We start from the raw sequence: 25,663 nt of genomic DNA, 5'->3' as shown, positions 1-25,663 counted from the left end.
ATGATGAATTTCACGAAGTTTTAAGATTTTTTAGATAGGCCTCCAGGTGGTCTCTGTCAGTGTACAGGTAAAAATGAAAAAAAAAAAAAAAAATTTTTAAGTTACAAATCAACTTATAAAACAAAATAGGCATCTTTTTTTCTTCAAATATGTGAATAATATTAAAAAAGATGCATATTTTGTTTTATAAGTTGACCTGTAACTTAAAAAAAAAAATTTTTTTTTTCATCTTTACCTGTACAGAGACCACCTGGAGTCCTGGAGCTCCGGAACCTGGAGGCCTATCCAAAAAATCTAAAAACTTCGTGAAATTCATCATATAAGAATGATTTTATCACTAATAACCTATCCTCTCAGTCCAAAGATAAAGCCTAGGTGCCAGGTTTACGCAAATGTGTCAAAACTTCCCCCCCCCCCCCTAATAAAAAATCTCTTTTGAGCTAACCCAGTGCCGTTTTTTAACGAAAATAACGGCTCCGGCTCCAGCAAAATATGGCGGCTTATCGGCTCCGCAACGCTGATTAATATTTTAATCAAGCTATTCTTTTTTTAGGGTGAAAATTTTCTTTACTGTCATGGAAACAGTGTTATCATTAGAAACCTGGATAGTCCGCAATATTCAGATATTTATACTCAGGTATGATTAGGTGTTCATAGAATTAGAAACCTGGATAGTCCGCAATATTCAGATATTTATACTCAGGTATGATTAGGTGTTCATAGAATTAGAAACCTGGATAGTCCGACTCCACAATATTCAGATATTTATACTCTGGTATTATTAAGTGTCCATAGAATTAGAAACCTGGATAGTCCGCAATATTCAGATATTTATACTCAGGTATGATTAGGGGTTCATAGAATTAGAAACCTGGATGTCCGACTCCGCAATATTCAGATATTTATACTCGGGTATTATTAAGTGTCCATAGAATTAGAAACCTGGATAGTCCGCAATATTCAATGAAATATTTATAGGTACTCAGGTATGATTAGGTGTTCATAGAATTAGAAACCTGGATAGTCCGCAATATTCAGATATTTATACTCAGGTATGATTAGGCTCCATAGAATCTACCCATCTACTTGAACTTTTACGTGAATATTTTTTTTCTGCTCTAGTTGGTAAAGTATTACTGAGATTTTATTACCTAGTCATTTTTAAAAGCGAAGCTTTTCTATAAATAGGGTTGGGCCGTCCATCAGTCCATGGCGGTTAGCTCTTTTCGATAACTTAATTATGTTAGAATTGTCCCATCGATTTCAAGCTTTGCATGCTGATTACTATAGGTACACCGGAGCAGAAATCGTTTCCAGGAACTCCGTACGTCCATTTGAAACATGCTGACTTTTAAACAATTTTTAAGTGATATTATTATCCAAATATCTGATTTTTGGAATACTGATTCCAAGGACAACAAAATACAATTTTTTAAGTTAGACGTCTTTATAATCAAGTCCTAAAATGTAAGTATGTCTTTTAAACAGTATCCTGTTTTTAACAGTGCAACCAATTTAAGTAAATAAATTTTGTTAAAACATATTCTGCTTAGTCAGTTCTGACACTACCGTTTCAGAGCTTCGTTTTTATGGATGTTGTCATCCTTGTTATAATTAAAAATATCCTGTATTAAAACATAAAAATGTTTTTTGTTTCCAAGGATGCCAATATTGTTTTACTTTACTTTTAACAATTTTATTATTCTTTTTAGCATTCATGCCAAGTAAACGTGGCCAAATATTCGCCGAGCCGTTTCTATATTGCATCTGCGGACAAGAGCGGCAAGGTTCGAATCTGGGACACCGTGAACAAGGAGCACATCCTGAAGAATGAGTTTCAACCCATTTCTGGACCTATTAAAGATTTGGCCTGGTCTGCAGATAGCCAGAGGTATCTAGTTATCCCCAGGGGTTGTATATTCTGCATAAAATTCATTTTTTATACCCGGGCTGCAAAATATTTAAATCCCCCCCCCCCCCCCCTCCCCTCTAAAGTTTTTTCCAAGGCGGGAGTAAAAAGAAAATGTTGCCAGTTCTCTTTATTTTTTCCCCACAGATTTTTTATCCCACCCCCCCCCCCCCTCTTTTAGCAGGGGATCCCATGCAGGTTATACACCCTGAGTCATCTTTTGTAGCAAAGAAATACTTTTAATTATAAATGAATCTTCAGAAACTAAAAACTCACTTTGTCAGCTTGTTTGTCCCTAATGATAAACTACTGTGTAGGATTATCAGATGGGTATCCGAATTTCTCGTGAAGATTCCCATGATCCAAGATTTAATATTTCTGAGCTCGATGCTCACTTTGATTTCTGTGGATAATTTTTAAGATCGCTGCATAAATTCTGCCTCTTTATTTTTAAGTTCATATACCTATTTTGTTCCCTTAATGTTTTTAAAATTCGGTAGGTAATAGAATATCTGCCTGTCTTTGTATATGTGTGCAGTGCAGCGAAAGATCTCGGTAACCACTGAACCTATATATTATGGTTCCTCTTTACAGTGGAGCTTTTTATAGGTCAAGGGTAGGTTTATAACAATATTAGAGGAAGTGCTCCCAAGAGAATCAAGAAAAAAATAACACCCCCACCCAAAATATTGTATACTTTTTTTTTGTTTAACTTTATTTGAAAGTGGAACTAGCGGCCTCTGGTGGGGTAGCCGCAATTAATAATTTATGTAGGTATTCATGGTTTCTTTGCTATTAAGGATTGTGGTAGTTGGCGAAGGAAGAGAAAAGTTCGGACATGTGTTTCTGGCAGATACAGGAACCAGCAATGGAGATATTACCGGTCAGACTAGGCCTATCAATACTGTTGGTACGTATTTCATCAGGTTTACTATTGTAAGGTTATTTTAGGTTAGATTAGTTAAATGTTAAGTCTTGCCCCGCAGGTTTAATAGTAGAAAAGGTACCGTGTAAATACAACTTTAACCGCTACCACCTTGTTTAAGCTTATTCAGTTCCATGAATTTAAAAGTTAAAGTTGTTAGTCAAAGGTCATGCAATCTAAATGTTAAGTCTTTATTTAGATTTCAAGCCATCCCGCCCCTTCCGTATTGTAACTGGCAGCGAAGATAATACGGCCGCCGTCTATGAGGGTCCCCCATTCAAGTTCAAGTGCACCAAAACTGATCATACCCGCTATTGCCAGGTAAAAATAAATAGGGGGAGCTGGTTGGACTTAAGTCAATGTAAAGTATTAACTTTTAAAGAACTTTATTTTATTGTTCAAATGCTCTAAAGCTGCTCATAGCCACTTTTAAAATATTATTTTATTTTTTATGACATATTCAAATAAAAGTTCTAGTTAAGTTAACAGGCGCTTTCACACAAAGTTCCTTATTGAGCACTAAAACCAACCAACCCTTATTTTAAAAATAAGTTGGTGGTAGTTTGCTTTACTTTGGTCCAGTTTAGGTTATGTTATATTTAGTACTGGGTAGCCTTGCAGGTCAGGGTTTGGTTGCCAAATGTCATGGCTAATTGCAGCAGTAAGGCATAAGGTAATGAATTATCCCTCCCCCCATTTTTAAAGTTTTTCCTTTATCCTTCATCTTTAAAATGACAATATATACAACTATCTTACTATCCAGTAGAATTTTTTTTAAAGTATAACATATATTATTTACAATAATAATTTTAACATTTTACATGACAAAAACTTTATTTTTAATTCGGAATGGTAAATAAATTTTTGCCTTCCGCTTAGTATAAACCAAACAATCTTCAGAGTTTATCAATCTTGTAACTGGTAGAATATGAATTCCAAAAGCTATTAAAACATGCAATAGGTTTGGAACTATTTGAGAAACATCATAGAAAGCAGTTATTATAGATAGTCCTGTGATGGGGAAAACAGCCATTACAGTAAAAGTCAGTTTGAAGTCATTACCGTTTCCAACTATTCAATTAACGTGTTATTTTAAGTTTTAAGGAAATAAACCAAAATAAGACTTGTGAAATTGTCTATTGTTGTACATAGATGCAGTATATATCTATAATACAAAGTAGAACGATGTCTGTCTGTTTGTCTGTTTGTTTGTTTGTAGCGTAGGATCTCGCTAACCGCTGTTCTCCTTTACAGGGTAGCTTCTCATAGGTCCTGGGAAGATTTATAACTATTTTTTTGGTGGGTGGGACACCCCCAAACCCCCCATAAAATGAAAAATACGCCCCCCCCCAAAAAAAAATTTTTTTATTTTTTTTTAACTAAAATTAAAATAGTGGGGTCGACTACCTCCCCCCTCCCCCCCCCAAAAAATTTTTTTATTATTTTTCTTTTAAATCTAAAATACGAAAAATTGGTTTGATCAAACCTCTTGGGGCAAAGCCGCTAGTTTCAAATATTGAAAGGGATTGTAATGGTATGGTTTAAGATAGAAAGGTCAAGATAGCAGTTTCTTATATGAAAGAAAAAGAATTGAAAATTAAAACAAAAATATTATATTATACCTATAAAAGAAGTGGATAAAAAATTAATAGTATTAAACTCATGAAATAGTGGAAGGTTAATGGAGAAGAAAGAAAAATGTGTCAAAACACTGGTGAAATTAGAAATATGTGAACACTATAGTTTATCATTCATGACTTGTTAACTGGCTTGGCTAAAACAATATTAAAAATAACTAAGTTTCCTAATTTAGAACTTTTTTCTTCTGTTGTAGTCCAGGCCTGCTTCATAGCTGTCTGAGTAGGATCTTTGTTGGTGATCATTGCACCATCTGATAGTTGATTAAGTCCTTTTATATCAAGTTGATTTGGTGAAGCGTTTATCGCCTCAATCTGGTTGTTCTGTGTTGGCATATCTTCTAAATACACCTCTGTTGATGGACAACTTGGCAGCCTGGCTTGTGTCTGGCTGATAGTGAACACAGAATTAGGCTTTCCAAGGCGGAGTGATTGGCTTTGGTTTGTTGGGATGTGAGTAAACTTTATGCTTTTTAAGCTGTTCAGGGACAGAGTAACTTTGGGCGGTTCTTTGTATCTTATCTTCTTCAATATCGCAAATGCCATAGATGCAATTAACATGACCAAAGCAAATGATAGCCATATGGGGGGTGATTGTTTGAGTCCTTCTAAATTATCTACTTTGTGCACACTTAACATTCTTTTTACCTTGACATTAGTGCACAATGTTCCGTAATGTGTTATACAAAAAATGTTTTCACTCACAAATATTCCCCAAAAGATCACTAAAATGATTCTAAACGCCTTTTCATGATTTAGAGCTACAAAAGTATAAGAATCATATGCTAAAAAAACTCTCAAAGCCTGTATTACAGCAAAATTTAGAATTATCATTTCTGACATGATTTCTCCTCTCATTAAGCTACAAGTAAGGTTTGGGTACTCTTGGAACACAGGTTTTAACAGGGTAGGAAATTCCATCAAAATTGCAGAGACACTACTCCAAACAATAGTAATACCACTGACAACAGATAACATTCGGACACTGTAATTCATTACTGTTTTTCTTGATTTAGGCAAAGAACCTAATTCAATTATTTTTATCAGAATATTTTATACTGGAAATGTACAATATGATGACACTAAATAGATATTTTTTCCTAAAACTGAGTTTTTGTATTTGCCACAAGTAGAAGATTTGATTAAATCTTTATTTTGACGCCATATGCGGCTTTTAGCGTAATTTTATTTTTATAGTAAATATATTTAACTAGACCTATTGCATTGAACACAAAAATGGAAAAAACTCAAGACGCTAATTTTAACCTACCAATTAAGAATCCGAATCCGCTATTAAAAACCGGATTCCAAATTAGCATTTGGATTCCAAAATTGGCAAAAAATTGAGCCGATTTGGATTCCGGATTCGGATTGCCAACCCTACTTTTAACAGTTTCAAAACAAAGAAGCACCCTCTGCTGCAGTGTGTAGATTACAATTGTAACATAGACGAATATGACGACAGTACTTTTATGTTAAATAAACTTTTATTTCAAGTATCAAATCCTTTCTTCATTAAATAGTTGCCCAGTTCAATTTCAAAAGATTAATTATTCTGATTTTTTCCTTGATAAAAGAACATAGCAATATCTGAACATAGAGCAGTAACACAGGACACAATATGAAGTATAATATTGATACTAGATGGCAGGAAATTAAAATCTTTGATCAGACAAAATGTCAAAATTACTAGCACTATTTTTACTCTCATGGTTTACTTGATACTGAATATTGATCTTCTCAAAACATTTACTTATATTAAAACATAAAAAGAGAAATTTATAAGAAAGAATATATTAAGTAGAATCAATTTAAATAGATTTCTTTTTTTATTAATGTTATTGGAATTGGATCATGATCATAATATCATTGTTTAATAATCCAATTTGTAATACAAAATTTTCACATTATGGTTTTCGTTGGATCCTGCCTCTAGGCAACACATATAATATTTCTTGTGGATTGAAATAGATAAAATAAAAAATATGTATACTGAAATAAATATTTTACAGTCGAATTTATGATTCATGAATCATAAAGTTAGCCCTTTAGATAATAGCTGTCTGTTTTTCAACAACTTAAAGGCTGCGAGTTATATCACATCTTACGGTTGTACATCGTTAAAAACGGCACCCAAAATACCAAATGTTAGAGAGGAAAAAAATTGTATAATATTCCTACGGTTTTGTTAAAATATGAATGATCTAAATTCTTCCCATTTTAGAAAACTATATATTTCTAAGGAGACCTTTTACTATTGATTATTTGTATATTTAATATTGTTTATTTTTAGGTGATTAGATATTCCCGTGATGGAAATTTCTGGGCTAGTGGTGGATTTGATGGAAAGATTTTCTTATATGATGGTGAGCTCTTTGTATATTTATCTGATATTGACTCTTTGCGATAAAAGATTTTATTTGTGATTAGCTCTTTGTATTTTTATTAAATACATAGAGACTCTGCATATTTTTTTTAGTTTTTCGCTGTATAACAGCTCTTGCACAGACTGCCAGTGCTCCTCTTATACACGCAGAATTCAATTATTTTTTAAACTCTTGCAATTTTTTTTAATATCGCCTTTATTTTTTTTTGTTAAATGCTGCATCCAAACTGTTTCGTTCATCTTATGCTAATTTTAAACCCCCATTCAATGTAAACATTTATTTGTTATTATTTTAAAAATATCACTATTTCTATTCAGGAAAAGATAGCGAGTTGAAGGGAGAATTATCTGGCCACACTGGTGGTATCTATGGACTGGCCTGGGATCCTTCTAGCAGGAAGCTCCTCTCTGCCAGCGGAGACAAAACTTGCAGGTATCATAATTGCCAGACAGAAGGACAATGGGCTGTTTATTACACAAGTCTCCAAAGTTTTATATTAACGTTTTCTTATTAGTTGGCTTATCAACATTGGGGACTTTTGAAAATTTTGACTTGTTTTTTTTTAGATGAGTTTTCAAACGTTTCAACCACCAATTTTACGCTACAGAAGGGGTAATTTTGTGTATCATCATTGGGATGTACATCAATTTATCAGCCATTGTCTTATCTCTTTAGATCCCTAGATAAATATATTAGAATAAAAAATGGCCATGAGGTTGGAAAAAATTATTAAATACATAGAATTTTTTATCTGCAGGCTCTGGGATATTGAAACTCAGAAGTGCATCACAACCTTCAAGATGGGAGATCAGGTAAAGACGTTTTAAAAGACTTCTTTTTCAATTTTTTATTCAAGGTCTTCTAATGCAATGTTACTTATCCAAAAAGCTGTCTGTCACACATTTTGAAATTTGTCACCTATATATTTAAGTTAAGAAATACCTGGGTTTTAAAAAAAAAATCTTTTCATGTAGGTTGAAGACCAACAAGTAGGATGCCTCTGGTCAGGCCAGCACATGATATCTGTTTCCTTGTCTGGATTTATTAACTACCTGGACCCAAATAATCCTGACAAACCTAAAATGATTATTAAGGTATTTTCTATATTAAAGGGATAAATAACACACAATTAGACAGCACGTAAAAATAAGACACATTTCATATTTTTTTTATTATATCACCAGATATGATTTTCAACTGTAAATAATTGTAGATGTAGATTGACATTTGATTTTAACATGGATTATTACAGCCAAAGACGTCCAAGGGGGGGGGGGGCTTTTAAACCATGTTATCATAATTGTTGGGAACTCTTATTCAATTTTGATCGGTCAAATCCAAACTAACTTTTCAACCGAGCGCTGTGGCCATGATCATTATTATCAGTTGATGCATTTTCCTTAAGAGGCTATTTTGTCCCGAGGCTATTTTTTTCCTCGGGCTATTTTTTTCCTCGGGCTATTTTGTCCAAGATCTGTAAAAAGGGCGGTATTTTTTCCATATTTTCCGAAAAATTGTGTGCAACTTCTAGTCAAATTGTCAAATTGTTCTAAATTATGATTAAACGCTTAGTTAAGAACATTTTGACCTTATAAGCGCATTTGACTGGAAGATTGCACCCAACTTTACTGAAAATACGCGAAAAAAACACCCCCTTTATCGTCCATATATCCTTAATGTTGGCTGATAAGATAATGTATCCTAGCCATAAGTCATCTACACGTCTCAGTCCATACATCTGTTTCTTACATCTAGAGATCTGATATATTAAGCATAACCCTGTTATTTATCTCAGCTGAACAGGGGTTTATATTCTGCATGGATTACGTAGCCAAGGGGGGGGGGGGGGGGCGTGTACTGACTAATATCCATAAAAAAAAACTAAAAACGCCAAAGATATGGGGAATACCTAAATTTGGCAAAAGCTACTTGTCCTCTCATCTACAGATATAAAAATGCCTGTATCTAGGGACATAACAAGCCTATTCCTGCCATGGACCTCTCAGCTGACCGCAAGTCCATCTATACCGGGGGTAGTGATGGCACTGTCACTGTCTGGAACGCTGAAAGTGGAAGATCTGAAAGGATCAAGGGAGCTGGACACGGAAATCAAGTAGTTCAGATTAAAAGTAAGCATTTTGTTTGTGTTTTTATTTAACACACCTACATAAAAACATTTCCTGTAACATTTGTACTAGGTATTACAGGGTGTTTTTTTTTAATGGAACAAAAGTATTGCTTAATATAACCCATTTGCCATAGACAGAAATTAATAATCTATATCTTAATTTCTTTATTGGGTTGGGGCAATTTGTATAAGATAAAAATACTTGGCGATTTTCAACAAATCATGCCTTCAAAACCGTTTTTTTAAGTACCTATTTTTGGAAGATTTTTGAATCATGACCATTTTAAAGAGTGTGCAAAAATGCGTGTATTTTTAAAATTCAAATTGCGCGGCTTGTATTAATAGTATGCATAGTTATGCATATCGTTAGAATCGTCATAAACTTTAGTTTTTTGATATTTAAGAAATATTCCTGTGTCACGTATAGTTTAGGAGCTACGTGGTAAAATGTCCAACTTACTTAAAACTTTTCAACCTTTCTCACATTTTCCAACGTAGCTTCTATACTACAAATAGCATGAATATGATAAATAAATTTCCAAAAACTAGAGTTTATGACAATTCTAATTTGTTGAAAATCGCTAAATATTGTTTTTTCTTATACAAATAGCCCCAACCCAAAAAAGAAATCAAGATATAGATTATTAATTTCTGTCAATGGCTAGTGGGTTATATTAAGCAATACTTTTGTTCCATTAAAAAAAACACCCTGTTTTTATGAGTATTGAGTAATAATATGTTTGAAATGTTTTATTGTCAAGTGCAGTAAAATTTATGTGAAATCAGTTTGTCCCAAATGATTCCAAATTTTCTATTTAGGCGAGAAAAGACAAAAAACGGCGGAAAACCGCTGTTTTTGTGCGTAGCTATCTTATATGATGTTGAAATTTTTTATTTTTAGCTCATACAACCGGAGTTGCTACGATTGGCTTTGACGACACTCTGAGAAGTGTAGATGGGTCTGCACAAGAATATACAGGGAAGACAAACATATTGCAGACTAGGGTTGGCAATCCAAATCCGCCCAATTTTTGGTCAATTTTGGAATCCGAATCCGGAATCCGTTTTTTAATACCTACTGGATTCGGATTCTTAATTGGTAGGCTAAAATTAGCGTCTTAAGTTTTTTCTTTCAACTCTCCCTTTTTGAAGGCAAAGATTTACATCATTATATATAAAATCTTTTAAAATCTGGTTCCGGAAGTGAATTATAGAGAACACCAAGAACATTAATTTTTAGGACATATGTAGCACTTAAATTTTTTAATTAAAAAAAGCCTTTTAAAATATTGCTAGAATCCGAATCTTGAATCCGCCAAAAATAAGAATCCGGAATCCGCCATTTTTTGGACGGATTCTTGTAAGAATCCGAATCCGGTCCAAAAATTTGACGGATTCGTTAGCATTTTGGCGGATTTGTCATAAAGGTAGCGGCGACTTATATATTTATTTTGAGCTTGTCATACGTCAATTATGAGAATTTTATATTAGAACGTATTTTTTTCAAAAACAAATAAAAAAATATTCCATAAATATTGACATAATATATATTCAAAAATAAATGCCTGACAACGGTTATTTTTATTTGATTGTTGTTATGGAATAATAATATATATAAATAGTATTGATTTTTTTATAAAACTGTTATTGTTTCTTTAAAAAAACATTTGTCATGGCTGAATGGTCAAGCTGAAAGAGAGAGTGATTAACTGTTGGTGCATTTTATACGGGGAATTCAAATTGTTATAGAGGTTGTTGGGTACACAAAATAAAAAAAACTGCTTAGATATCTATTCTTATGGATAAAGTATAGTTTTTTTTTATCGGAAGCTTAAGTAGGAAGAATTGATTACAACACACAATTGGTTTATAATTGGTAAGAAGCGTAAATTATTGGATATCTAAGTGACGATTTTTAATGACGGTGAAAATACCCTCTCATAAAATAGTTTTCAAAATACCCCACCTGGACAAATGAGAAGCTCCACTTTAACGGATAACCATATTGGTTCATGGGTTAGCAAGATTCTTCGGCACTCACAGACATCCTGTTACTTTTATATGAAGATAGTATAAAAAATCAACATATCAATATAAAATTTGATTGTCTAAAAATGCTCCCAGGACCTGCCCAACCATTGACTGCGCAGCCAAGATCTATTGACATCAAAGCTGATACTACTGCTGTAGCTACACTTAAGGTTATTTTTTATTGTTTTTACAGTTGTTTAATGTATACTAGTGGATGCGGCCCTATCATCTAGGATTCTGTATTCCAGGATTTAGAAAATATCCTATAACAATATTAAAAGTATAACCTTCTTGGGACCCATATGCAATGCATCTTCCCTAAAGTGGAGAACCCAATTGGTTCTGTAGTTATTTGGATCATAGGCTTCAGACAAAAATCCTTACTACTTTATATAATAGAATTCAGCAAGATAATTCAATTTAAAATTACTGAAAATTTGGATATTTTGTGATACGCCACCTTGCGTAATTTTGTTGTTGCTGTAAGCTGAAGGTAATTGGAAAGAAAGGGGGTGGGGGGAAAGGAAGTAGGTTTGGTGAAAATTGTTTGTCAGAATCACTGTTCCCTGTCCGGGGGTTGGCATATCGGGCACTTTTTTCGATAACGGGCCGCCCAATTGCCTAAAGGGGTTTTGGGCGCCCAAAAGGGGCTTTACAACCTTTTGAGCAAATGTCGAAATAAGCATATAAAAAGATTATAAAATAGGGTAATATCCTCTTAGAATTTTTTTTTCTATTTTGAAAATTTGAGTACCTAGGTCCGCTTCTGCTAGGTATAGTTCCAGATTTTGATAAAATATTACGTTTTAGAGTATTTTGTTGATGCGTGGTGGGTCAATTCTTTGTGAGGAGAGTGTCGAGTTCGAGCCCTCTTGTCTGGCCTATAGCACAAATCATAACCACCTTGCTGTGGTAAGTACTCTATTGTTCATCATGACGTCATTGTATTGCGCTTTTTAATCTTTGTTGTCCTTACAACTTTTTAAAACTTTTATATTCAAAATAGCATAGGGTAAGGCGGGGGAAGTTTCGGTAAGGGGCTATTTTCGGTAATTTCGACCTACCTTTATTAAATGACCTTTTTCTCCATGTTCCTTTCAAATGACAGAAAAAAACATAAAAGCAAATTTGTTCCTTATTAAATTGCCTTCAAAAAAGTATAAAATGAATTTTTTGTGAGATGAATATTAAGGGTACTTAATGAGTCTCAAAGTCGGACGAAAAAATTTTTTTTTTTCAAAATTTTTTTAGTAGGTGTGTAAAGATCAATGTACACAAAAATTGGTAAGACCTACCCAGGTTCTACGAAATACCATAAAAAAAGAGTCGTTTTACCAGAAAAGTGGTAAAGCTGGTCAACCTGGTATAATATACCAGTTTCGTGGTAAATTTTACCAGCAAAAATTTTAGCCAAAAAATTAGTCAAATTTTACCATTTTTTTTGTAAAATTTGACGAAACAAAAAAACCCGTTTTTTGTGTTTTAAATAAAAAACAGCTCTTCATAATCAGTTGTAGTACTTTAAAATAATGACTTTTATACAATGAAGCCTAAATTTAAATTTTTTTTTTTTTTTTCAATTTTACCACTTTTGGAAGTTTTACCAAAAATGTGGTCAATTTTACAACTCTATTTTTCAGGTTAAGTCCGAATTTTCGGACTTAGACAAAAAAACACAATTTGGTCAATTTTTACCAAAAAGTTGGTAAAATTTGACAAGGTATTTTTTTAGGCTAAGTCCATTTTGGACTTTGCCAAAAAAAATGAACTTGGTAAAATTTGACCAACTTTTTGGTAAAAATTGACAAGGTAAATTTTTAGGCTAAGTCCAAATTTTTGGACTTTGCCAAAAAAAAAAACTTGGTAAAATTTGACCAACTTTTTGGTAAAAATTGACAAGGTAAATTTTTAGGCTAAGTCCAGATTTTTGGACTCTGCCAAAAAAAAAAACTTGGTAAAATTTGACCAACTTTTTGGTAAAAATTGACAAGGTAAATTTTTAGGCTAAGTCCAGATTTTTCCAAACAAACATCCTTCTACTTAATGATAAAAATCGCAAATAAAATATAATGAGGAAATATTCAGACCTAATACTTTCCAAACAAACATCCTTTTACTCAGCACTATTTGCTTTCGTTATATGGAATATGAAATTAATAAAATATGATGATAATGATTTTATTTAGAATTTATTTCATATTATAACATAACAGGTCATATAGATATTATCCAGGTCAATACTGAAACTACAAAAGATTGGCATCCAAGATAACAACAGTCTAGTACTGATGCCTAAATGTCGATTGATAACAGTGCCACCTGGAGAGGGAAATTGTAATGCTGCTTTTATGGAGATTAATGTACTGAAGAACAATCAGGCAAGTCTCCTACCTGGAGGTACTCTGACTATTTGGCTGGAAGTTATAAAACCTGGACCTGAAAGTGCAGTATCCTGTCTCTCTGGTGACCTGGAGAATTGTTTTGAGGATCCAGAGTTTACTGATTGTTTGATAGAAACTAGTACCTCCAAATTAAAAGTGCACAAGTTTATACTTGCCTCAAGATCTCCAGTATTTAAGGTAGGTTTTTCCATTCTTACTTGTTAATTAAATTCTTGTCAATATTTTTAGGTAAATTTTTAGGCTAAGTCCAGATTTTTCCAAACAAACATCCTTCTACTTAATGATAAAAATCGCAAATAAAATATAATGATGATAATGATTTTATTTAGAATTTATTTCATATTATAACATAACAGGTCATATAGATATTATCCAGGTCAATACTGAAACTACAAAACTTACTAGTATCGTTTCTGTAAATAACATTTTTTAGAATTTTAGCTTGTGGAATGTTTGGAGCTCTCGAGTAGAACTTAATTAATAAACACCGATTGGGCGGATTGTAATCAATACGCTTTATATGTTAAAGTCAATATTTTTTAGAATTTTAGCTTGTGGAATGTTAGGTGTCAACATTGTCGTCATAATAAACACTGATTGTAATCAATACGCTTTATTTAAGTTAATTTTAACTGACTAACAGAATATTCTCTGTTCAACATTGATCGTCATAATAAAACTTATTAGTATCGTTCTGTAAATTATTTGTTAATTTTAACTGACTAACATATTTTCTCGGTTCAACATTGTCGTCATAATAAATAATGAAATTTTTTGTATAATCTGTGACTGTTACATCTTGAGATGGAACTCTAGTTGTTCTCCATGGAACTGCAAAGCTCCACACTTCAAAACTGGTTCAACTCCAAAATCCTGAAAAAGAATATTCATTTTTAAATTAAGCAATTAAAGGATTAACAAATCAAAAAGGCCTTACAAAAAGGAAAGTTAACGGTTTTGGGAAAATTTCATGGAGAAAGTAGATACAGCTTGTGTACGTGCCTGCTTATTAGAGAAAGTTTAATTCAGTTATCAATACATAACCAGACTGAGAGAAACTAAGAATGTCTTATAACGGGAATTTGGAGTTATGGTATGAATTAAATAGTCGTATGTTAGTTTTAAGAGAGAGTCTAGAGATTAGAGCCAGAACTGACAATGTCGAGATCCAGAGGGAGGTTTGTAAGAGGTTATATCAACATGGATGGATTACTACACATCTTAATCGCTGCCGTCCTTCCCCTCTGCTGCCCGCCGCTGCCCAGGCTGCCGAACTGGCAGCTGTTCTTCACGAAGTAAACATGCACGAGGATGAATGTAATGCTGTTTAGATTTTAATAATATCCTGAATGTACTGTTTCAATAATATAAAGTAGTAAAATCTAATTTTAAATAGCTACCTATCTAGTACATTATTTTTATGTATTAACTTTTGTCTAACCAGTTTAATATCTATCTAATAAATTTAATAATAGCTTAATTGTTAATATAATTTAGTATACAGTTTCATAAAGGTAGTTCGATGTGTGTCTGTGTATATTAACTTCATATTTGTTATGCTTGTATACATGGAAACTACCTTTTGGGGCCGAGGTGTTGCCGTAGTTGCGTGTAGGATTATTCCAACTATCTTTTATTACAAATAATTAAACACTTACTTTTAACGGATGAATTTCTGACGGCAACAGCTTCATGTTGGTGCAAGAAATGTTCCACGGTCGAATTGCGGTCAGCTTATAATCGGAGAATAAACCCAGCTGTGTGCGAAGCTAAACCTGAAAAAGAATATTAATTGAAATATAATTTATATATATTTTTAATATTATTTTACATAAAACACATCTTATAATATCTTTCTATTAAGGGTATAAAAATTCGTTACGCTTAAAACAATCATAAACCTTAAAGGGCGAATATAGGTTGGATATAATATGAGCTTATTTCAAAGGTGCTATTATATAGATTATAATAAATAATTTAAAGATAATGACATATCTAATTGTATTAGTCTGTTTACAGCTTATAAAACCTGTCTAACTCAAGATAATATTATGTAATTAGTGTGGTTCCCTAAGAACTCAAACACTCTACCATCACACAAGGCTTCGTAGCAAGGTTGAATTAAAAAGGCTTCGGTAAAGGATAGTCTTAATAACATGGCCTAAAATATCCATGTTCTTATTAAAATTATTTTAACACTTACTTCTATGTAAACCATTCACTAATTGCAGCGCCCATATATTTTCTCACGAATCTGATTCCTGGTTAAGTCTGAAAAACAATATTAATTGAAATATAATTTGTTAATATTTCTATTATTATTTATATATATTAATAGTAGAATACTTTAAATATTAAGAATAGGATAAAAAGTCGTTCTTATATCATATATCAAAAAGGTTTAAAAAATTATAAAACAAACAGTTTATCGAAGCAGCTTAAAACCATGCGTAAGGTCCTAAATTATATTGATTTTTTATTACATTATTTAAACACTTACTTCTATCTCGCCAATCTTTAATTGCAGCGCCCAAATAGTTATTTCTGATGAATCAGTGTTGCTGAACCTGAAAAACAATATTCAATTTAAATATAATTTATTAATATTTCTTTTACATTCATATATATTAAACCCGGATTATTTAATATTAAGAATAGGATAAAAAGTGTTTCTTAGATCAAATCAAAAAGGCTTAAAAAAGGCTTAAAACAATTATCCTATTATAATTAATATTGTTCTCTTTTACAACGAAGCTTTTTATTTATTTTAATCTATAGCTGAAACTCAAATTAAAAATAGGATGAGGCCTCGACTTTTCTCTTCCTACTTTAAGTGCCCCTAGAGGCTTCTAAGGGGCATAGCCGCTAGTAAAACTTAAACCGTTAATCGAAGGCAGCCTAAAACCGTACGCTCAAGGTCCTATATTATTAATGTTTTTATATTAAAATTATTTAAACACTTACTTTTACGCAAACCACTCTTTGATTGCAGGGTCCATATACTAACAGCCAAGACTGAAGGTGGACACGTACTTTTTTAAACTTCTGACTATCATCTCTTTGATTGCAGGGTCCATATATCAACACTAACAGCCAAGACTGGTAGACAAGTACTTTTTTAAACTTCTGAATATATAGCTCTCTAGGCGTTCTTAACTGACATTCATATAAATCTTGTGACATGGACCATCTCCTGTCAATCATACTTGGATATAACACGTATTTTCTCTAAGAGACTTGAACTATAACACTCATTGTTTACAATAGTTTTCAATCGGTATAGCGGCATTCATGCACATGCTCTGTACAGGTATACAACTTTATATTGAAAAATATTTCTTTTATATCCATTGCAATATATTTTTTTATATTTTATCGATGATATTTCATTTAAGTCATTGCAAAAATATATTACATTCACATTAAAAAAAATTTACATTAATTTAACTTTCGTAACCCTGTTTTCAGATGATAAAATCAACGTGCTGGACAAAGTTGCCAAACTTTAAAAAACACCTTATGTATATAATATCATTTTAATATTTTACCGGTTAATTAATTAAAACTGCATAACTTATATAATTCATGAAATGTTATTATTCGTTGCAATTTTACGATTAAAAATATAACTGTCTTGCAAAGTGTTTTGCCACCTATTCAATCTGTATGTTGGCAACCGTAACTTTCCATCGGCGCAATAATTCAACTGGACTATATGACTACGGTGCATTTTTGTATTTTAGTAATCATTTTTAGTGAAATTACAGTGAATTTTGAAGTTAATATGTATCATTCTGTTTTATAATTCAAATTTTATCATTAATTATTGAAAATTCTTTCTAAAATATTCTTCGTATTCGTTTTTTCTCCCATTTTTGGGACTCTTTTTAGCTTACGTAATATACAGGACTTTTTTAAATGTAAAATTAATAAATATATGTCTTGCACCGTAGTATAAACGGATTGTCGCAAATATAGGAGTACAATTATAAGAATGAAACTACTTTTTTGGCCCAGAGGTGCCGGAGGCACTGGCTAAAAATAACTGTTTTTAATCTTATGCTTTTAGATTTTTATATTCGTAGAAAACCATGCATATAATACGATATGCTAGTTACCTAGTTTTTTTGCGTATGAATGAGAACACCTGTTCCTATCCACCGGATTCGAATGAATACGAGCTATTTTTATTTTGTAATTTTTTATTTCTTAAATATTCTACCTTTTCAGATAGTTCTGAATAACAGGCTATTCAAGTCAATCACCTGGGTACGCGTACATCATAATAACAGGTATGGGTGTATATTAGCTGTATAAGATTTATTTTTTTTCTCCTGCTACAAAATTTGTTTTAAATAAATAGGGGGGGGGGGGGGGGGAAGTTTTGACACATTTGCGTAAACAGGGAGTATAGGCTTTATCTTTGGACTGAGAGTATAGGTTATTAGGGATAAAATCATTCTTATATGATGAATTTTCCCAAGTTTTAATATTTTTTGGATAGGCCTCCAGGTTCCGGAGCTCCAGGCCTTCCCCCCCCCCCCCCCCCTTGTTTAAGGACAAATAAAATACCGGAAAGTTAAAAAACATTAATCACACCCCTCCCAAAAATAAACAAGACAAACAAAATAATCATTCCTCAAATTAGGATGGATCCATACCAATACCACGAGCTGCATGACAGATGGGACGCCCTCATGGTTAGGATGTTGAGACTCTTCTCCAAGTTAAATATTCGAGTTCAAGAAGAATCATGTGGCATTGATGACGCTGCTGAAATAGTAAAACTGTTATACCATCACGGTTGGGTAGAGACACAATTAAAGAAGAATGAACCTATGCCCGAGAATCTCTACGAGAACGAGAGACCCCGCCTGGATGATACCGAGAGATATGTCATTGACCATGAAGCCGACTGTGCACCTTTCCTCACCAACGTCAGCCCTTTTTTCTAAATAAAACCCAGAGTAACAAGGTAAAAACTACGAAATTATTGCAGGGGTGTATATTCTGCTCCGGGGGGGGGGGGGAGGGGAGGGGGAAAAAAGAAATAAGTGGATCAATGATGGAAGTTGCTTCAAATCACCTGCTCTTGTTCATGGCTAGTTGTCTTTTGTAGCAGGGGAAAAAATTGTTTTTAACCAAAAAATGTTTCAGAATTCTTTGAGTTTCTTCATTAAAAAACGCTTTAGTTTTCTCATTTTTAATTCAATGTTCTTTCCTTTCAGGGAAGAGAAAGGAGAAGCTAGGAGAAGCCGAGCTCGCCGCCGGCGATTTCATCCAGCCTCCGGATATCCATGCTGAAAGCGAATTTTAATTGTAATTTGTGGCGTTATCCTCTTAGAAAATTTTGTTTGTATTATTTAACTCCCCATCCCCCCCCCCCCAAACTAAATTGCTGGGTTAGGTTAGGCTAGGTTAAGTTATACGGCTAGGTAGAGGCCAGGCGCCGTTTTTCTAGGGGGGGGGGGGTATTTCCTAAGAGGATAACATCAATTTGTTCTTTCAGAACATTTACGTTAACCTCTCTTTGATTGCAGCGCCCATATATTTTAGAATTAAGTACCCATGGTGACAGTGATCGAGCCCCACTGGTCGTGCAGATATATAATTTCCTGCATATAAACATTAATAAACATTATTTACCCCTAAAGCCGACGATTACGTATGCACGTGTACAGTTTTTTAAGCTTCTGGCTATAGCTCTCTAGGAGATCTTAATTGATATGTTTTATTTTTTGTTTTTGTTTTTTGATATTTTTTTTATGTTGTTTTATATTATTTATTATTATTTATTTTATAGCAAATTAACAAATTTTCTGGGTTCAACATTGTTGTTATAATAAAACTCCATGCAACTGCAGAATTCTGCAAAAGTCACGACCAGTGGGGCTCGATTATATATGCGTTCGTCGGCTTTTCAGGGAAGGCAGGAAATTTATATAGGTATTATCCAGGTCAGGACTGGAACAAACAAAATTTTATGTATATATTGTATATAGTTATTTTTTTCAAAGTAAAAAAATGTCAGACCAACGCTGGATGACGTATGTATAATTGGATCACAATTTTGATAGGTAAGTTTAATTAATTTTATAGACAATCAAAGAATAAATAAGGGTATTTTCTTATGTTTGTAACTCTAACTCTTTATTTTGTGAGTTCCTTTGACATTTAATTTTGGTTTCAAAAAGTGTCACTCCCCCCCCCCCCCCCCCTTTTTTGCTTTCTCCTTCTTTCGTTATATGTAAACAAGTAATAACCTTATTATTATAACCAGGGGTGTATATTCTGCACAAGATTTATTTTTTTTCCCCTGCTACAAAATTTTTTATTTTTTTTCCCCCCTAGATTTTTCTGAAAAAGTAGGGGGGGAAATAGAAAAATATTTAAAGAACTCTATATTTCATTTATTTTATCCCTCCTACCACACATTTTTTTAGTTTTTTTAACCAAGGAGGGGGGCAAAATGGAAAAAATGTTTTCAGTTTTCTTAATTTTTACATTTTTTTTTCCTCCAACCACTTATTTTTTATTCCCCCCCCCCCCCTGAGCAGGGGATCCCATGCAGAATATACATCCATGATTATAACATATACTTCTTATTTCAGGAGTTACCTATACACCCCTGTTAGACGTTATTGAAATGGGAGACAATTTGATTGGTACACTCTCTAAAGCTCTACTGAAGCGTATAAGAAGTGGAGATAAGACGAAAAATGTACAGGTGACTTTTTACAACTAATTATTTCTACATATTTAAGATGAGACCTTACTTTTCATTACTGTACTTAAAGTATAATCTATGCTCGACTTTAATTTCTATTTTTCACTTGCAGTCAGCGCACTATAAACATGCTTGCTCTTACACCAGTATAGTCATATGTACTGTAATCAATTGACACGTGTAGCTTGCCCAAATAACGATCCATAACAACTCCCCTATATTATTTTAAATAAGTAATTCACTAATTATGTAATCTTTTTCCAGTTGCAGCATAAACTGAGGTCCATAAGAAAACTCTTCTGTAAGGTAACGAGAACCAGAAAATGGCGCATGCAGAAACATCAACAAAGTGAAGACAGTCAGCCATTACTAGAAGAAGAACAGCAGGAGGATTTGATGGATGTGGAATATGAGAACGAAACTGCATCGTCAAAAGGTAACCTACAATATCTGTAATATAAAGTAGAACGATGTCGGTCTGTCTGTTTGTTGTTTGTTTGTCCAAATTCCCACAAACATTGTCTCCCAATTTTTGTTTTTTATTTTCCTTTCAATCTAAATTTCAAACAATTGGTTTGATCAAACGTTAGTTAAGTTTGTCTCAAGATATCCTTGTTCCAGGGGTGTATATTCTACATGGGATCCCTTAACCTAACCCACCTTCACCCACTCTCTACATTTATCTACTTTTTCTGGAATTTTTAATTTTTTAACTTTCTAATTTGACTAGTTTTTCTTTACGGCATTATCCTTATACTAAAGTAACAGGATGTCTGTGTGTCTGTTCAAAAGGATCTTGCTAACCGCTGAACCGATTGGGTTCTCCTTTACAGGGTACCTTCACATAGGTCCCGGGAAGGTTTATAACTATAAAACACCATGTTTAACATCGTATTTTTTTAGGTAAAGTTTGTACAGGCTGCAATACCAACTTCACAAAGGAAACCGAAAGTATATGTTATCAATGCTACGCAAACCAAGTTTTGGAGCGATTAAATAACAATCCTGAAGAAACAAACTACATTAATATTGTTGTAGACAATATTAACAACAATAATACCAACGATAATAATGATGCAGACAATGACAGCATTCAAGATGCCGAGGACTGGGACCACGTCGAATTGTTTGATATACCTGAAGATTATTTTGACCCAGATGATGACGATGACCCTGATGACGAACCTGATGGCGAACCTGATGGCGATCATGACGGGGATCGCTTCAAACATCTTACAGAACTTGAGAAAGAAATTGTTAATGATTTCAGAAGCGTTTGTGTTCTAGACAACCCCATCTCTCACAACAAAGTTAGAATCATCCTGGCGATTCTGAAACGCTCGTGTATTTTCAAATTTCCGTCATATAATACATTATTCAAACCCAAATACAAAGTTGAAATCAAAGAAAACAAATATAATCCTACAAATGCTCCTGGTTCACTGATTGAGTGCAGGTATGTTTATATACGATTTAGAAAGCGTAGCATTTCTATAATCATTACCAGAATTTCCGTACGTCCATTCTAAACATGTCGATTTTTCTCCTTTTTTAACAACAAACTTTCAAGTGTTCTAATTATCAGTTTGATCATTCTTTGGTATATTGCTTCCTGCGACAACTTGAGAACAATATTATAAGCGAAGCCACTCTATAATTAATTCCTTAAAATTTAAGTATGTGCATAAACCTTATCCTTCTTGAAGTATTTTTTTTTAACAAATTTACTTACATTCAATTTTGGTTCGACTTTAATATTTTTAAATTCAGTTCAGATACTTCACAATTGTTAATGTCCGTTTGTCGTACCGTTACAGTGCTTTGGTTTTTATGGATGTTGTCATCCTTGTTCCATTACTTTTCATCGTAATATTATTTGGAGCCCGATGGTGCAAAATTTCTTTGAATTGTGCAAGTTTTAGTTAAAAATATATTTCTTTTTCCAGATTCCCTACCTATGAGATCCTCCAAGACGCCATCACAGACTTTAAACGGTTGAATGGACAACAGGCCGTTGATGATCATATAACTTTTGACATCTCGGGCGACGGAGTGAAAGCAGCTCAGGGATCTCATATCTCCTATTATACTGTCTGGATTAGGTAAGTAATTAATATATTGTGGATTTGAAAGGGTTGGGTTGGGATAAAGTTCTTTTCATATACAGCATGACCCTCGAAAAAATATTTTTTAGGATTGGCAGCCTATATTTCAAAGGATATCAAAATATTTGTTTTACATCAATTGACAGCCCCGATTTTTAAAGCCAAAGTTTAGGAAACCATTCAATAAACAAATAAGAAAGAAAACTAAGTTTACAATTGATACTTTTTTCTATTGCATACATATATAAAAATCTGTCTTACTGTATACCAGGACTTAATTAATACCATAAGTAAACCTAGTTTTTACCACTTTTACGGTAAAATTTTACCAGCCTTTACGTTTTATAAATCAGTGACTACAATTTTAAGTCTAAGGTATTAAATGCTATTATTATTAATTCTTCTTTATTATTTCAGGTTATTCTTCAACAAGGATTTCAGTGTTATATTGCCAGTCAGCATATTTGAGAAGACGAGGAGGCGTCCCTACAGTTACAACTTTCTGGATAATGTTACCCGATTCATCAACAAACTAATTCAAGAAGGATTACCTGGACATACCTTTCAATGTAGAACCATCATCCACGATGCCGTTGCCAGAGCCGATGTATTCGGCATTCTTGGCCATGGATCAAAAAATGGATGCCCACACTGTGACCTTCCAGGGATGGCTTTTTCACAGACTTATCTCCGTCAAAAGAACTTGGTATTGTTCGAATCAATGAATGTATTTTACCCCAGTGACAGTCAAAATATGGGTACGCCGAGGTCTGACGAGAAATTCCGCAAGTTAGAGGAAAATAATCAGAACATGAAAACCAGTTTTTCTGACCTTGACCCGAGCTTGGATTTAATACAAGATACCCCCAGTGATCCGATGCACGCGTTGCACCTGGGCTATGTAAAGAAAGTGATGACGTACCTGAAGAAAGGACGTAATAGTTATCCAGAATTGGAAGAAGAAGACTTAGTTCAAATGGAGAGAATTACAGGGATGTACTGCATTTGACTAAAGAAATGACGCGTAAAATAGGTGTTTTCTTCGCGCATTTCTCGGCACTGCGATAAAATTCTGCATTTTTAGATTTATGTCTATTACACATTATTTGTACGCCTTGTTATGCCGCTTAAAAGAGTGTTAGTTTGAAAAGTTTAAAGAACTTAAATTTTGAAAATTTTCTCCTTATCACCCATATTTTACCATGAACTGCAGTAACTCCAATTATAGATGAAATCAACGATCAATTGAAGCTTGTTGGCGATTTTGATCGCGTTCCCCGTACGTCCATCATGCGCCTGACAGAGAAGAAGCTAGCCCTCAATTTGAAAAGTTCTGAATTCAAAGTACTGGGCTTCTACCATATGATATTTTATGCAGAGGTAGGTTTTTACCATATTATAATCTTTTTAGAATTTAAAGCTTATTTCAGTTTCATTATATTGTATAGCAATAACATTCTTTTTAAATTTGCGCACGTGTGCTATATTATATATATATTTCTATTGAGGAGGGTGGACTTCCAATAAGTATATAGGGCGAAGCCCCTAGAGGCTAGGGGCGAAAGAGCTAGTTTTACCTTAAATTATTACAATGTTTTTTTTTTCCAGTTGGCAAATCTTAAAGATGAACAACGTCTGATATGCAAGTTTTTATTCCACATATTGCGCAGTCTCGAAGAGCATATAACAACTGAACGTGTGGCTGAGCTCAAGACCATGATAATGGTCCTGAACTCAAAATTGGCGGAGATGTACGGCGAATCGTGCTTGAGTTACAATACTCACATGCTTTACCATATGCCGGAACATGTCCGCCGATTTGGACCATCCATGGCGTTCAGTTGTTATGCTTTCGAAAGTGCCAATCATGTGATATCAACTTACATCCGAGGATATAATTTTGGCCTTAAAGAGGTTTCAAACAGGTAATACTATTTTTTTTTAGTTGAGTTCCTTTGACTTTTAGTTTTGGTTTCAAGAAGTGTCACTTCTCCCCCCCCCCCCCCCCCACTCTTTACAAATTTTAATGTAATTTTTAAAAATGTAACATAACTTTCTTTCCGTGTATTGCTGATCAAACACTTAAGCTATAACGATTTCACCAGCAACATACCTTTCCGTTTAACAGCCATTAATGACATAAATGACATATTTAGATTGTTGATATTTCACACAGTGAAACCGTACATAAATGAAAAGCTGGCTGTCAGGGGAAAAAGGAATGCCAACAAACGAAAGTTCGAAAGTAATCAATTCTATACAGACTGCCAAGACCTCTACTTTGTCCCAGACTGCCGTCGTGATAAAACAGTATGGTTGGTCCACAAAGTGAGGACATTTTTTCCGGCATACACCTTTCCTGAAGATTCCAGAATAATAGGTAGGGGTGTATATTTTGCACATGATTAATTGTTGTATAGAAATATTTCATGAACTATACATTTCATCTAATTCCTTTTTAACCTACCACAATTTATTTGTAATTCTCTTATCATGCCAGGAGGAGAGTGTGGTAAAGGGGGGAGGGGGGTCTAGGAAATATGAATTAAGTTTTATGGTTTTAAACACTGAAAATATACACCCCTGGTATTAGGAGTAGGCAAGACTGACGATCCCGAAGACTATAGCCATCCTCCAACACAACTAGCCTCCAACCTACTGAAGTACAGAGTAGCACATATCTCCGTACACCTGTTGCATCAAGATGTCTCCATCGTAATTCCTATCGGAATTTAATTTTGTACATTGAAAGCAGAGAAAGGGGGGGGGGGGGGGAAATGACACTTTTTGAAACCAAAACTAAAAGTTCCATATTGTACCCTTATAAAACAACTGCCATGCAAAATGACAGATCTGTAACTGTTTCTTTAGTTCAGTTCCTTTGACTTTTAGTTTTGGTTTCAAAAAGTGTCACTTCCCCCCCCCCCCCTTTTGTTATAATATGTATGTAAAATGTTGTAAAATTCAACTGAAGGTCCTTCCCTCTTTATTTGGAATTTATGTGAAATGTACTTTAAAATATTTTTTTCATTAAAATTATTTTTTATAGCTAATTTTAAAAAAGGCATGTCAACTTTATTTAGCAAAACCCTACCTTTTTGGCCATCGATGGGTATGAAGTTAAAGTGTTATAAGTCTAGTCTGTAATTTGAAAGAGTACATGTTTGCAATTTAATTTAATTTTACATAAAATTTTAATTTCTGTCTACACATTTCAGATTTAAAACTATGCAAATTGCCCATGCCAACGACCTGGATACAACAGCGTAATTTCGACTGGCAATTGACCAAGCTAGATCCCAAAATGACGAGGACTGGAAAGAGTGCTAGTTCTGTAAAGGTAAAAATTATATTTAAGGCCTAATTTACTATTGTACAAATTGCTGCTACCCTTCGCTCTTAAAACTTATAA

General features: G+C 33.5%; 3 protein-coding genes and 1 long non-coding RNA gene across 5 annotated transcripts in view; 3 read left to right on the top strand and 1 right to left on the bottom strand.

Moving 5' to 3' along the window:
- The window catches only part of flr (actin-interacting protein 1 flr), a 42,662-nt gene that overhangs the window by 735 nt on the left and 16,264 nt on the right, over positions 1-25,663 (top strand). The window contains exons 2-13 of the mRNA XM_080173832.1: positions 554-637; positions 1,713-1,891; positions 2,710-2,819; positions 3,034-3,155; positions 6,765-6,837; positions 7,176-7,290; positions 7,616-7,670; positions 7,833-7,952; positions 8,828-8,987; positions 9,888-9,966; positions 11,112-11,187; positions 11,828-11,929. Coding sequence (XP_080029958.1) covers positions 554-637; positions 1,713-1,891; positions 2,710-2,819; positions 3,034-3,155; positions 6,765-6,837; positions 7,176-7,290; positions 7,616-7,670; positions 7,833-7,952; positions 8,828-8,987; positions 9,888-9,966; positions 11,112-11,187; positions 11,828-11,929 — 1,275 coding nt within the window. The remainder of the gene's footprint in view (positions 1-553; positions 638-1,712; positions 1,892-2,709; positions 2,820-3,033; positions 3,156-6,764; positions 6,838-7,175; positions 7,291-7,615; positions 7,671-7,832; positions 7,953-8,827; positions 8,988-9,887; positions 9,967-11,111; positions 11,188-11,827; positions 11,930-25,663) is intronic.
- LOC145329567 (uncharacterized) lies at positions 13,602-17,954 on the bottom strand. Of its 2 annotated transcripts, XR_013882961.1 has the most exons (5): positions 16,384-17,954; positions 15,920-15,986; positions 15,623-15,690; positions 15,078-15,194; positions 13,602-14,292 (listed from the first exon to the last, which is right to left on the bottom strand). It is a non-coding gene; the product is annotated as an uncharacterized LOC145329567 (long non-coding RNA). The 2 variants fall into 2 exon arrangements; XR_013882960.1 differs by having other exon boundaries at positions 15,920-17,954.
- Positions 18,935-22,273, top strand: LOC145329561 (uncharacterized). Its single transcript, XM_080173835.1, has 5 exons — positions 18,935-19,496; positions 20,031-20,146; positions 20,411-20,582; positions 21,050-21,602; positions 22,093-22,273. The coding sequence occupies exons 1-5, from the start codon at positions 19,469-19,471 to the stop codon at positions 22,250-22,252; spliced, it is 1,029 nt and encodes a 342-aa protein (XP_080029961.1). The 5' UTR covers positions 18,935-19,468; the 3' UTR covers positions 22,253-22,273.
- LOC145329563 (uncharacterized) lies at positions 23,502-25,002 on the top strand. The gene is made up of 4 exons (XM_080173837.1): positions 23,502-23,631; positions 23,860-24,176; positions 24,408-24,631; positions 24,845-25,002. The coding sequence occupies exons 1-4, from the start codon at positions 23,542-23,544 to the stop codon at positions 24,985-24,987; spliced, it is 774 nt and encodes a 257-aa protein (XP_080029963.1). The 5' UTR covers positions 23,502-23,541; the 3' UTR covers positions 24,988-25,002.

Source organism: Acartia tonsa, chromosome 10 (genome assembly GCF_053477335.1).
Source record: "Acartia tonsa isolate MP-2025a chromosome 10, ASM5347733v1, whole genome shotgun sequence".
Lineage (NCBI taxonomy): Eukaryota > Metazoa > Arthropoda > Copepoda > Calanoida > Acartiidae > Acartia > Acartia tonsa.
This window is presented reverse-complemented; position numbering and strand designations above follow the sequence as displayed.